This window comes from Telopea speciosissima, chromosome 4, assembly GCF_018873765.1.
Source record: "Telopea speciosissima isolate NSW1024214 ecotype Mountain lineage chromosome 4, Tspe_v1, whole genome shotgun sequence".
In the NCBI taxonomy this organism is placed as follows: domain Eukaryota; kingdom Viridiplantae; phylum Streptophyta; class Magnoliopsida; order Proteales; family Proteaceae; genus Telopea; species Telopea speciosissima.
The window spans coordinates 55,207,975-55,221,263 of NC_057919.1; the positions used below are offsets into that span (position 1 = coordinate 55,207,975).

General features: G+C 42.7%; 1 protein-coding gene across 1 annotated transcript in view; it reads left to right on the forward strand.

Moving 5' to 3' along the window:
• The first annotated feature begins 1,674 nt into the window (after window positions 1–1,674).
• The window catches only part of LOC122658913 (probable acyl-activating enzyme 16, chloroplastic), a 169,905-nt gene continuing 158,290 nt past the window's right edge, over window positions 1,675–13,289 (forward strand). The window contains exon 1 of the mRNA XM_043854067.1: window positions 1,675–1,947. Within this exon, the coding sequence (XP_043710002.1) occupies window positions 1,759–1,947 (189 nt within the window). The 5' untranslated portion in view covers window positions 1,675–1,758. The remainder of the gene's footprint in view (window positions 1,948–13,289) is intronic.

Here is a 13,289-nt window from a genome sequence, read left to right on the forward strand (position 1 = left end):
TTACTAATCGGTCAGGCTGGTTTTCGTTTTAATTGGTCGGGTTTGATTGGTTTAACTAGTGTGGTCCGTACCTCGACACCCTTAGTATAGGCTACGTTGATATATTCTATCTCTATCTCTTTCCTCTCCCCCATCTACTGTCTCCCCATTTGCAAGCTCCCACTCCACCAGCTTAGAGATCACTCACCCTTTTTGTAGGAGCGATTGCTTAAAGCAATGGTAAAATGTTCGGGTTGCCAGAGCATATGCTTGGTTTTAAGACTTGAGGGTGACCACTTTACACAAAAAAATGTCAAAAGGTTAGGACTGACTCCAAACTCACCCCTCTCAGAAATCCTACATAAAACGGGACTAGTACTAGGTAACGTCATTTTTTAGTAAGGGTTCAATAATGCAGTTTGAATCTGTCGGACCGATCGAAATCGATTGGTTTAACCCAAACCAAACTACATTGTACCCTAATTGGTTTGGTTTTGGGTTGGGGTTTTATGAAACCTGTAGAAACCAAAACCAAAACCAAAACCAAATTGGATTGATCGAATGCGTTGGTCGGGAAAAAAAAAACATAAAAACCTTGATAAAAAAAAATCTAGACCATTGGTCTTGTTATATATAACATGTAAAACCAAACCCGATAGCTTAAAACGATAAAGAACTAAATTGGATCGAAATAGAATCAACCTGATCAAAACCGGAACAAACCCATGGATTGACACCTTTCTAGGTTTTCTTGAGCGACACATTCACGACAAGTTACAAAAATATTATAGACAATAACTGGCATGATAAAGCATTGAAAGGTATACCACCATCGAGATGTTCTTGCATTATATGAAAAGATATACAATTAAATTTAAATCTGAAAATTGATATATGGCCAATCTATACCAATTCCAATATATCTAATGCGGAAAAGATCACCACAACGCTAACATCCCGACCATTTTTACATGTCCCCAACCATTTTACTCTAGCAACCCCTTTGAAATTCTCCCCTCCTTCCAATTCTTGAAGCTGCACACGAGTGTTTGACAGAACCCTCCCCCATATCCAATATTCAAAATAGCAACATTTCCTCTTCCACATCCACATGGCACAGCAATGTAATTTAAAGATTTCACGATGCATGAATGGTTTTTTAAAAAATTTGAGGAAAAATGCTAGACATAAAGATGGTATACTGCAAGAACGGTCTTTTAAAAAATTTGAGGAAAAAGGCTAGACATAGAGATGGTATACCGCAAGATAGCGTCCACTATGTCTATCTCTATCCTCATTTGAAATGACTCTCCCAACCTTTCTATATGATGCCCCGTTCCACACCCCATTGATGCTGGCCGTTAACTTACCATATACGAACGGTGTGGCTATCCCTGTCCTAAAATTTAATTACATAAATACCCCTAAATATCTTTGTTTTTTTCCCGCCATTTGACTGGTCATAGTTGATACAATCTGTGGTAACTGACCATTCCCCGTCAGCACACCGTCTCTTCCCGAAAATGGGAAATCCGAAAGAGGGAACTCTGCACTTGGACAACGGCGTACGTCTTACAATGCCAGTCTCTGTCAAGTTTCTCCATTTTTTTACCCTGTCTTCTCCGCCGTGTCTTATAAATACTTGGGTGTCGTTTTTCGCTCTCTTTAGTCTCTAGTATTTAGTTCGGTTGAGCTCTCAATCATCTCTGTTCTCAGTTCAACTTTCTGTCTTCTTTTTCCTTTCCGATTCTTTTTTCTCTGTCTCTGCCTGTGAACCGAATGACAAGTGTGTGTCTTCATTCCAATCTCGTCTCGAGCTCTTTCGACCATGGACCTGGACCGGTATTCGGATTTCTTCTCCCCAATCGTAGATTCAACAGTGCGAAATTCTCGAACAGAAGATGCGGTAGAGGCCGTTGGTTTCGTTTGGCTCGTAGACCTACCATAAATTGCGAATTGAAAACATGTGTAAGTGTTCATCAATATGCTTTTTAGTTGTTCTGATTCTGGATAAGGTTATGATTATATCTGAATCAATTTGAAAACATATGCCAGTTCTCTTGTTCTTAACTTGTTTATTCATCCTACCATAAATTGTGTATTGTGGAATGCAATTTTTTGTGGTAGAAACAGAAATATGTTTCATTTGTTGGTCCCAGGGGGTGAGAATTTTGACTCGAGCTTATACATACGCAGAAATTTCATAAAATAAATGAAAATTGTGAATACAATCCATATTACCTTCCGCAAGAAAATGAGGACTGGTTAATGAAATCAAGTTAGAATGAAGAGAACAAACTTTCTGGCGATTTTGGGTATAGAAATGTATGGTGACAGAATTTTAGTGCTGGGACTGAATGTTGACTTCCAAAATTAAATCAAAGACAAAGTGACTCAAGTATATAACTTAAATTGAAGACTCAAAACTAACCTCTAATAATACAAGTTGATGAGACCAAAATCTGATCTGAAACACAGATACAGGCACCAAATGCCGTAGGTACCCATTTGAATCCAACCGTAGAGAAGATGAATAAGCAGATATAGAAAAAGGGAGGGAGGGGGGGTGGCTTTTTGGCTCAACTAATCCAGCCACCCCATTTGGTTCCTCCTGATGCTATTGGGTCCAACACTTCAAGGGAACAACCACAATGCTCCTGCTAGTGATTGATTATGTTGGAAATATTCCTTGATATAGATAAGGGGGAGGTAAACTTGTTTGTACCACAAACAACTTGCAAAGGATGTCGACAAACAAGAACACCATAAATGGCATCATAAACCTGAAAATAAGCAAAACTTAAGGAAATGGTGCGGCTGAGTCATGCCACCGACCAGACTGTCTCTTCCAGTAGTCGTTGCACTCCTTTACTAGGCCTCTTCAAGACATGTTGGAGTTATGCCCAATTGGAAAAATAACAAAGCCAGAAATAGAGATGACCAAGGGAAAAACAAAAGTTGAGATTGTCTTGAAAAAACTATTGGAGAAATATGCTGAACCTTTTCTCCATTTATAGGAGACGAAGAGACACCATCAAAGGTTGTCTCCAATAGACATGCTGAAAAACCATGCCTTTTTCATAAGACATGTTTGCAAAACATTCGGATATGCCTTCCAATAGTTACACCTATTGGTCAATTAGGTGCCTATTTGAGAGATACATAACCGTTCGACATACTTTAAAAATTTAAACCAATATTTTGAAGGTGAAAGTTTTTCTTCACCATGGATGAAGAGAATCTAGCCATTGTGGTGTCATTATTCCCTCTGCTCCCTATTGCAGGAAGTCCAAGATACCCTTAGCAGTATTACAGGAATCTCATCCAACCATTAGAACCCATGGATTAAGAGATTTTCTCTTCACTATGAGGTGAAAGAAAACTTGGTCCCATTTTGAATCATCAGTTTCTAAAACATAAAAAATTCCAATAACTATGCACATGATTTAAAATATCAAAGAATAGACAAAACCGATCGAGCACATTAGAATTAGAAGGGCACACCATCATAGATATCTTTTGGACTTGAGCCTACCCTAGGTTTGATAAACCATACTATAGAATACGGGTGAAGTTAGAAATTTTGGACCTTTCCTCATCAGTGTAACCGACTGACTGACCATACACATCTTACCATTTAACCATTCAGTGTCCCTTATTTGTTGAGTAAAAATTTTGGCTTTATCTTCATCTTTTTTGTTTTTGGTGAATACTTTATCTTGTCTTCATCTTGGAATCATAGATATTTAGAGAATTCGTACTTAAAATTCTAATCGGAAGTAACCTCACCCCCTACATCCACTTAGGTCAGCTATAGTAGTATGCACCACAATTAACATGCTCTGATATGAAATGAGCCATGGCTGATCAAGGGTTCTAAAACTCATCCTCCTTTCATTACCGCAATACTACCTTCCCATTAACCGGAATGATCAGATTATGATGGTACTAATCAAGTCATCAGTGACTTTGTTTTTACCATTCAAACCTAATTATAAGGATTTCCTATCACATAAGTGGGTGTCCGTCACGTGATTTATACTACGGTCCTGAAACCCATTCCTTTAGATGTTTCATATATCACCTAGTGGTCTAAGGCCTTGTAAGCATGTCTGTCAGATTATTTTCTAACTTCACAAAATTGATTGTCGTTTCTTAACCTATATATATTACCTCACTAGATTATGTCTGAGGTGTATATACCTTAATTTCCCATTATAGTCCTTGCTCTTTGCCTTTGAAATGAATGCTTGACTATCACATTGTAAGGTTATTGAAGGCATCGGTTTGGGCCATATTGCAATATCTGCCACCAATTTCCTCAGCCATTTTACTTCTGATTTGGCCTTTTCTTAAGCCACAAATTCTGTTTCCATTGCGGATCCTGTATCACATGTTTGTTTAACCGATTTCAACTTAATCGTCCCACCACCTTGTGTGAAAACATAACTAGTTGATGGAATCAAGGCATCCTTAAAGAAGATTTCAGATTCCAACCCAACCGGCAGACTCGTAAGGCAAGAATAAAGACCAGAATCGGATAAACCCAATAACAGCCAATCTGAAGATCAGATTAGCCTCAAAGTTAAATCAAGTATAGGGTGTGGAAGAACAACTTCTCAAAATCTAGTAGCAATCCAACTCTTGGATTCAAACATATGAACATAGTAATGAAAATAGCAACTATTTCAGATTTTGGAACTAGGCTTTACCTTCACGACCGCACACCAGAACATCATCATATTTGGATTGATTGTCTCATCATTCAGGTAGAACATAATATATGAAAAACAACTTAATCCAATGGCCAGATTGGTCAGTTCAGCAACAACCAGAAATGCGACAGTGGAATAAGAAAGAGGCTGTTGCTTCAGTTTGTCTAATTGCTTAGGGGAACTCTAACCACGAGTTCGCCCTCAACCATAACCGTGATTGCACTACTTCAACTGTATACCAACAACTCTCTAACCATAGGTCAGATCAGGATACAGTTAAGGTTGATGGCAGCATGTGTTTAGCTATTGGAAACTTCAAAACTTCACAGAAATCTCATGGCCAGATGTCGTTCTAAGAGGACCTCAAAGTTGCAGTCAAGAAACTTCTAAAACAGAAAACCACAAGCATGTATTTGATCGACAGACACTTCAGATGTAATAAAAATATGTAGCACAACTGTAACACCTCTTCAACAGTCTTCTAACAGTATTAAATCAAAGAGAGCAGTCACGCCACTTGTATTCGCAGGAACAGTTTTGAAGTGGAAGAAAAAGATGTTTGGAAGAAGGAGATACGACTTGAACCTCTCATTCAAGCCTAGATCAACATTTCACCGACCATGCAAACTGCATCTCACAGTCTTTTTCTTTTTTTTGGATGAATAAAATTTTTCATTACCAAAGGAGAGAAAAAGGGGGGGGGGGGGGGAGAACATACAAACACAAACCAAAAACAAGGCCTAGCCAACAAAAGGCAAGGGCCAGAAGAGAAGGGGGAAAACCCCACTCAATTACAACACACTACAGAGGGAACCCGGGCCACAACAAGGCAAACCAGACCCAACTTAGACAAAAACGCGCTATCCAAAAAAATAAGGATATGAAGTGCCACAATAGAGGGCATGGCCTCTACTTTCCATGCTTAGAGGCATAATGTAGAAAACCTAGGACCTGTAACCAATAACCTTATAGAGGAGAAAAGAAAGAAGAGGAGAAGAGTAACTGCAAGGGGAGGAGCCGTATTTGTTTGTTTGCTTCCTCCCTCAAGTATCTTATTTATAATAAAACCATTACAATCATAAAAGGAAAAGGAAATTAAACCTAATCTAAAATAGGTAACTAGCTTAGACTAGGAAACTGACTCCTAACTCCTAACAATTAAAGACATAAAACAATAAAAGAAACCATAATGGACTCAACCACAATAGGGACACTCCCCCTATCGTGGTACACTTCTCAACACTCCCCCTCAAGCTGGAGTATACAGATATCAAAAGAAAGGCTCCAGCTTGGACTAAAAAGAATAGAAAATCAAACTCAACACCAGTCTTGAATAGTAGTTGTAGACTTCAGTGAGTACAGAGGAAACTCCAATAAAACCAATAGAAATATCAGCCCAAGCACTGGACGATAGATAACATCAACCGCAATCCAAAACCAGCAGATAGGTAACTATGACAGATGTTCTCCAATAATTGCGGAACTTGATTTCTAATAAGAGAAGACTCGATCTTCAATATAAGGAAAGAACTCGATCTTCAAAGTAAGAATCAATTCAATCGCACAAAATGGAATTTTCCTGTCGATCTTCAAAAAACACCATAGCATGCTTAAAAGATGGAGGGCAGCAACTTCGAAGTTTCCCTTCAAAAGTAAAAATCATCACTGAAATAAATCTTGAGAAATCTTCACCGAAATATGCTTGAAAAAGATAAGACTCTCCAATTGAGAAAGGTAAGACTCTCCTATTGATGACTTGTGCAGAGCAGATATGCAAATAATAATATCCAATTCCAATCTCCCCCTCACGTGTAGCAGTACACGTGAACAAACAACAACCAATAATCAACATCGCAAAGCACGGGCATCTCAAAAAAATTCCATAAACAAGAGCACCGCAAATAACAACCGTGGATAAAAGAATCCCAAAATCAGTTTCTAACCTCCCCTCAGTGGAGCCAACAACCACCTTGCAAGGTCCAACCTTCAAAGAAGTACAAATCCCACATGTGTTCGGGGCCCACCTGGGCAACTATACTTCAAGAATTTTAAAGAAATGTCGGAATTAAAGGGCAATGGCAGTTTGGTATATGACCAGCATCTCAATATTTCAATCTCCCCCTTACGGCAAACTCAACCCAATAACAAAGGATACCCAATAGTAATGGTGGAAAACACTGATCTTCTATGTTTTGCACCAATGTTCCTGCAAGTTCTGCATTCTGCAATGTCTGCAGGTGTACTATACATAATCCCCCCCTTACGTGTAGTACACGTGGACATAACAGAGATGATGTAAGAGATAGGGCAAAAACATTATATTCTAGATTTTTCCAAGAGGTGCTAAAGGTAATGGAAAAGGAAGAAATGACAAATTAGAAAATACCATGAACTTCCAAAGGGGTTATGGGTATATGCCAAAGGTATGTTTTGGGATATGAAGGGAATTAGAATTATTGAAAGGGAACGGTGTTGGAAAAAAAGATGGCATGGCTGTAATTTGGTGGAAATCCACTTTTAAATACAATCCAAGCCAAAGGGCAAACTGGTAATAAACCAGAATTTTCAAGGGTCAATTGGGTAGTCAAATAGGAGAATGTATTAAAAAGGTAATGGCAGTTCTGTAAATAACCAGAATTTTGTAAGGGGCCCTTGGTAAATAAAAAAATAATGGGTCATGTAGGGAATTAGATTTATAAATGGGGGACAGACTTGGAAGGGAAAATAAGTAAAAACTATGAAGTAATTGAAGGCAAAAGTAAGGGCAAAAGTGTGGGCAATAATGGGATTCAGAAAACATAATAATAAAGACACCACGTCTGTGGTTGTCTGCAACCTTCAGAACCTGAGACGGTAAAGTGAACAGAGAAGCAGCACCTTGGGGGAGAAAAGGGGCATATTCCTACACTGAACCAAGCAGCCAGCAGGAGAACCATGACTCAACAGAAATGTCGTCTTCAACCTCTGGACTCCATGAAACACCAGACCACAACAAATCAGCAGAGTCGTGGACTATCTTCTACCTCTTGAGAGTCACGATTCTGAAATTCTTCTCCAAGTTTCAAGACCAAAAATTAAATTTGTTGAAGATGCCATCAGCAAGAACCCATCAGCAAATCAACGCGGTAGCAGAACTCAAGAAAAACACCTTCGACTCCACCAATCGAAACAATCGAACCAAACAGAAGCAGTAGAAACCAGGGTTACATATCTTAACACCAACATCAAGAGAAATCGATGGAGCCATCGCTTAGGGCAGCAGCAGAAATCGAGAACAATACAATACTGTCAAACAATCCAGCGGAGTAGAAAAGCAACATATCAATCTCCTTCAACCCTCTTCTTTGATCGAACAAAACCGAAGGATCCGCAACAATAACAAATTGAACCGTAGTAGTATAATTTCGACAGGGAGCAATGAGGTAGAGCAACAAAATCAAAGAGAGACACTAGCAGTAGCAAGTCTTTAGCAATCGATTAAAAAAATCAGCAGTAGCAATCGATAAGATATGATTCACATCACTGCTAGCAAACTTTCGAACTAAACATGTATGATTTTCCACTCTAAATCTTCGTGGAAACCCTAGTTCGTTTTCTTCTTGAATTAGTTTTTCATTCTTCAAACTAGAAACCCAAAACGACTCTCAAAACGGCTTTGACGGAGAGAACCAGGTGCTGGTTAGTGCTCTGATACCATGTAGAAAACCTAGGACCTGTAACCAATAACCTTATAGAGGAGAAAAGAAAGAAGAGGAGAAGAGTAACTGCAAGGGGAGGAGCCGTATTTGTTTGTTTGCTTCCTCCCTCAAGTATCTTATTTACAATAAAACCATTACAATCATAAAAGGAAAAGGAAATTAAACCTAATCTAAAATAGGTAACTAGCTTAGACTAGGAAACTGACTCCTAACTCCTAACAATTAAAGACATAAAACAATAAAGGAAACCATAATGGACTCAACCACAATAGGGACACTCCCCCTATCGTGGTACACTTCTCAACACATAATCTTCTCAGTGTTGGACAAGGAATATGCTATGTAGGGCCGCTTCTTTGGATAAGGAGGGGAGCTAGTACCACACCGATGGTAAACACAAAGTGAGGTGGGACGAGGGGCAGTAGGTGGTTGAAGATGACCAGGGAGGGCCTTGGGCTGGGGCACAATAGTCTATATCCCAGCACCAAGGGGCTGGGCTGGAGAAGGACGGGCCAGGCTAGAGGAATCAGAGGGGACGATGGGCTGAGAGTGTTATGGGAGGGAATTAATGGGCCGGACAAAAGAGCTGATCTAAATAGGTTGGTAGAATTCAAAGACGGGAGGGGGGTGGGATGAGATGAGAAGTAAAAGAGAGAGGGGTGGGGTCTACCCAAGGGGTATTAGTGGCAAGAGGCAAGAGAGGGGGTGAGAGAATTGAGGAGACACAATGGTGAACCCTACTCCAGAATTTGTGACTGGGAGAGGTAAGAGGGGGGGTAAGGAGGAAAGGCGAGTCGCATTAGCCAAAATAGACTGAGAATAGCGACTTGACCATGGGAGTCACAGAAGGGTTCTCGGGGTTTGGAGTTGGCAGAGCCTCAGACGAGGGTGCATGGGGTAGAGCAGGCGCTCCTTCACTAGAGGTTTAAAGCAGGGGGAGATGGCTTGTACCAGCGGTCCCAGGAGAGGAAGGGACCAGCGGGGTGGGGCTCGAAGTGGTGCCGTTACCAACCAGAGAACCTGAAGCTACTTTCTCGCGGCTTCAAGCTCCACGACGGTGACAGCTTCTGTTACAGCCACGGCAGGGAGGGCGAGGGCTAGCAGAGGGCGAAGGGTCAGGGTGAAGAAGAGAAGGAGAGGGAGGAGGGTACAAGGTATGAGGAAGGGTTGTAATATTGTTGTTGGTGATGGAGGTCGAAAGAGGAGTGGAGTCTGAGATGCTGCGAGACGCTGGGATGGTCAGAGCTTCTTGATTAGAAGGCAATTTTTGGAGTTATGCCCAAAGGCCTTACAAGCAAAGCATTGGCGAGGGAAGCCACTCGTCGGTGACAAGCTGAACGAAGGAGAAACCTTCATCATCAGAAACACTGATTGAAGGTGGAGGGGCTTCAGTTGCTGAGATCTCCACATAAATCCTAGCAAATGCCAAGCGGTCCATTCTTTTGGTGCAAGCATCAGAGCACAAGGTTTACCAACGATTAAGCCCATTGTACTAAGGCCCTCTTTGCACCAGAAGTGCAGAGGGAGACCCGGTAAGGAGATCCAAACTGGGATGGAGCTAAGGTTGATGCGGTGGAGCTGAAGATGACGATCCCATTGGCGCAACAAGATAGGTTTTCGATCGACGTACCAGGGACCTCCTTCAAGGGCTCGAAGCTTGTCGTCTTTAGAGGAGAATTTGAATATGAAGAAGCCGCTATCTAAAAGGTAATTGTTTGGAGACCCTGTTAGCTTCCATTTCTTGGAGAGGGAGGTTTTTACTATGGGGAACGGGGGTTGGTTGTATATGAAGTGGCCGACCAGAGAGTTGCACCATCTCGAGGCTGCTCAGTTCAACAGACCGGAGGGGCAGAGAGCCACTTTAGAGTCACCGTCAATAGAGGGAGGGACAAAGTGGAGGGAGAGACCATTCCCTAGGGAGGGGTAGAGCTGGGTAAAGAGACAACTCCAAGTCACCCTGGCTGGAGGAGAGTTGGCGGAGGGACAGTGTCACGCCCCTATTCCTGATGGGAATAAAATACAATAAAGGGGTAACTAGGACGGCACGTGTCATCTTAATAAGCTACCAGGATCACAAATGCAGTGTCCCGATACACAGTCATTAACTAACAGTAATACACATTAATATCAGAGTGCGGAAAATAGGGAATATTTTAATCCAAAGATCAGAAAATACAAGCGGAAGCGTTTACCATAAAATTTACATCATGTTCAAACTACTGAGTGATAGATATAGTTAATAGTTTCCATCTTGAGCTGATCATGAGGTAACTACACAAAACTTTAAGTAAGATAGACAATGTTATTATAAGGCGCATGGCCCCAAAAGACAAAATATAAAGGGACTAAGTCCCAGCCATCAGTATGCCCCGAAGGCACAGTCATCACAAGGACATCTATCGCAGTGCTCCTCAGTCATCGCCTCTAGATCCTCAGTACCAATGTCATCGTAATCTGAGGACTATACCTCGAGACCAGCGAGGCAACCATCACCTGCATCAACATCTAAAAAGGTGCGCACAAGGGGGGGTTAGCTCTACTGAGCTAGTGAGAGAGAAAAGGGGAATGCGCAAACAACAAACACATAGTTACCATTGGTTCATGATGCATGCACATGTTAGATTCATTTTTCCACCTAGCACATAAACTAAGTCAATGGTGTATGCTACTTATGACAACTCGGGAGTCACTGTGGGTTACTTATCTTATCGCCACAATGAAACCTCAATTGTCACTAAGGGGCCTACACCGGTCGAAGCCACCAAAACCACCCAGTGGCAGACCCCGATAACCATTACTACTATGACTGGCCTCTCTCACGCTCTACAGAATCCGGAGCTCTGGTTACCCAACACCTAAACCCCTGTTGGTAAGGGTCGTAGCATAGGGGAACAAAGATCCTAGCCACAGATATACTATATGCAGAGTCTTGAAACAACCTCTTTCATATTAGAATGCGCAGATTAGGTTTTGGGATTCGTGCTTCTGTCATGGCAGTCCCCCCCTCTAGGGAGGCCCGCCCCCCTGATCCTCCACCTCTCTTTGTTTCTGCTACGTGTGGGGCTGCTTCGTATGCCTTTGTGGTTACTAGATCAACAACGTTGCCACCTGTCCATGTGGATGTCAAGAAGCCTACATCGCATTTTGGAGTTCCTACTATTTTCTTCTCCAAAGAAGAACTTGACATTTTTGAGAGGGCGTTTGCAACCACGTTAGTGGCTAAGTATAGTTATGGAAAGCCTGCGCTCTACCAAATCAGAGATCATCTTCAGAAAACCTTTTTCTTACATGACGATGTGTTTGTCTTGGCTTTGGATCCAAGACATGTACTGCTTCGATTTTCTCTTCATGCCGATTTCGTCAAAGTGTGGTTGAAGGCTCAAGTGCACATTCAGGGATTTCTTTTCAGATTTATGAGATGGTCTCCCGACTTCGTCTCTGGGTAGGAATCACCGCTGTCGCCTGTGTGGGTGTCTCTTCAAGGTCTCCCAGTTAATCTGTACCAGGGGAATTTTTTGGTCTCTGTAGTGGGGGCGGTTGGGTGGGTGCTGCGTGTTGATGGTGCGACAACTAATTGCACAAGGACTGTGGCGGCGAGGGTCTGTGTGGAGGTGGACTTACGAGATGATCTCCCTTCGAAACTCTGGATTGGTTGTGGAGCAACGGGCTTCTACCAAAAAATTATTTATGAGAACAAACCTGATTACTGCGACAATTGCTCGAAGATTGGCCACAGGTCCTTTGCTTGCAGGCGTGCGGTTCGAAGGGCAACTGTTCCAGGGGTGGAAGGTGCTGCCGGCGACGCCATCACTGAGGATGTTACTGCCGATAGAGATGTTGCCGGGTCTTCATCCCAAGGGGTGAGGGCTCCTCGCGTGTTGTTCCTGATGCTGTCAGAGAGCCTGTGGTGGGGGGGTTCTTGAAGGAGGAGGGGTCGCTGGAGGTCTGCGGTTGGGCAGGGGGCCAATGGGCTTATGCCTGTCGTTGGAGGGCGGCACGCTAGTATAGAGACGTTAGAGAGGGGCCAGTTGCAGGCGTTGCAGGGAAAGAACCCAGGTTCTGCGTTGAGAGGCACGGCCCAGGCGGCGGAGGAGGAGACGCTACCTTGTGTGGTGGCTGATGAAGCCAGGGAGGGCGGATCTTTGGTGAAGCGTCAGACGGAATTTGGGGAGGAAGATGACCCTCTTGAAGAGGTGAATGAAGCAGAAATATGCGTTGAAGGTGTTGAGGCTGTGGGAGGTGGAAGCAGTTGTGATGTTTTGAGCTTGCCTGTGGTGGTTCGGGGCGTAGGCAGTAGCTCCCAGGGGTCGCGCTCGCAGTCTGAGGAGGATAGGGATCAGCGGTATTTCAGCAATGGAGCTCTGCTGCAGGGCTCGAAAGATGACAGCTGTACTACAGGGGTGTCTGATACAGCTTTGGATCGTGAAACTGTACTGAACAGTTTAAGGGCTTTCAATGCCACTCTTGCGGAGAGAGTACGCAACACCCTGGAGAGGCTTGAGCCAGGGGGCAGTGCCTTTGAACCTGCAGGTCGTCGTGTGCGGCGTCGGATTCATCCAAAAACGGCATTTCTTGGGGCAGAGCGTATGTACAAAAGGAAGAAGATAAAGAAGACAAGACAGGGGGGCATAACAGAGGAGGAGAACAAAGACAAGTAACAAGGTCGATGCGATCATTTGCTGCCCAAGGGAACAATTTCTGATGAGTTGTGTTTTTTGGAATGCCCGGGGGGTTGGTAATAAGCCTACGATTAGGCGACTAAAATCATTAATGTGTCTGCACAAGGTGGATATTGTTGCTATTGCTGAACCAAAAGCTCAAGTGCGTAAAGCGCGATATGTACTTCGGAAGATTGGGCTGGATGAGCTACATGTGACTGACAGGTTCTGGGTGTTCT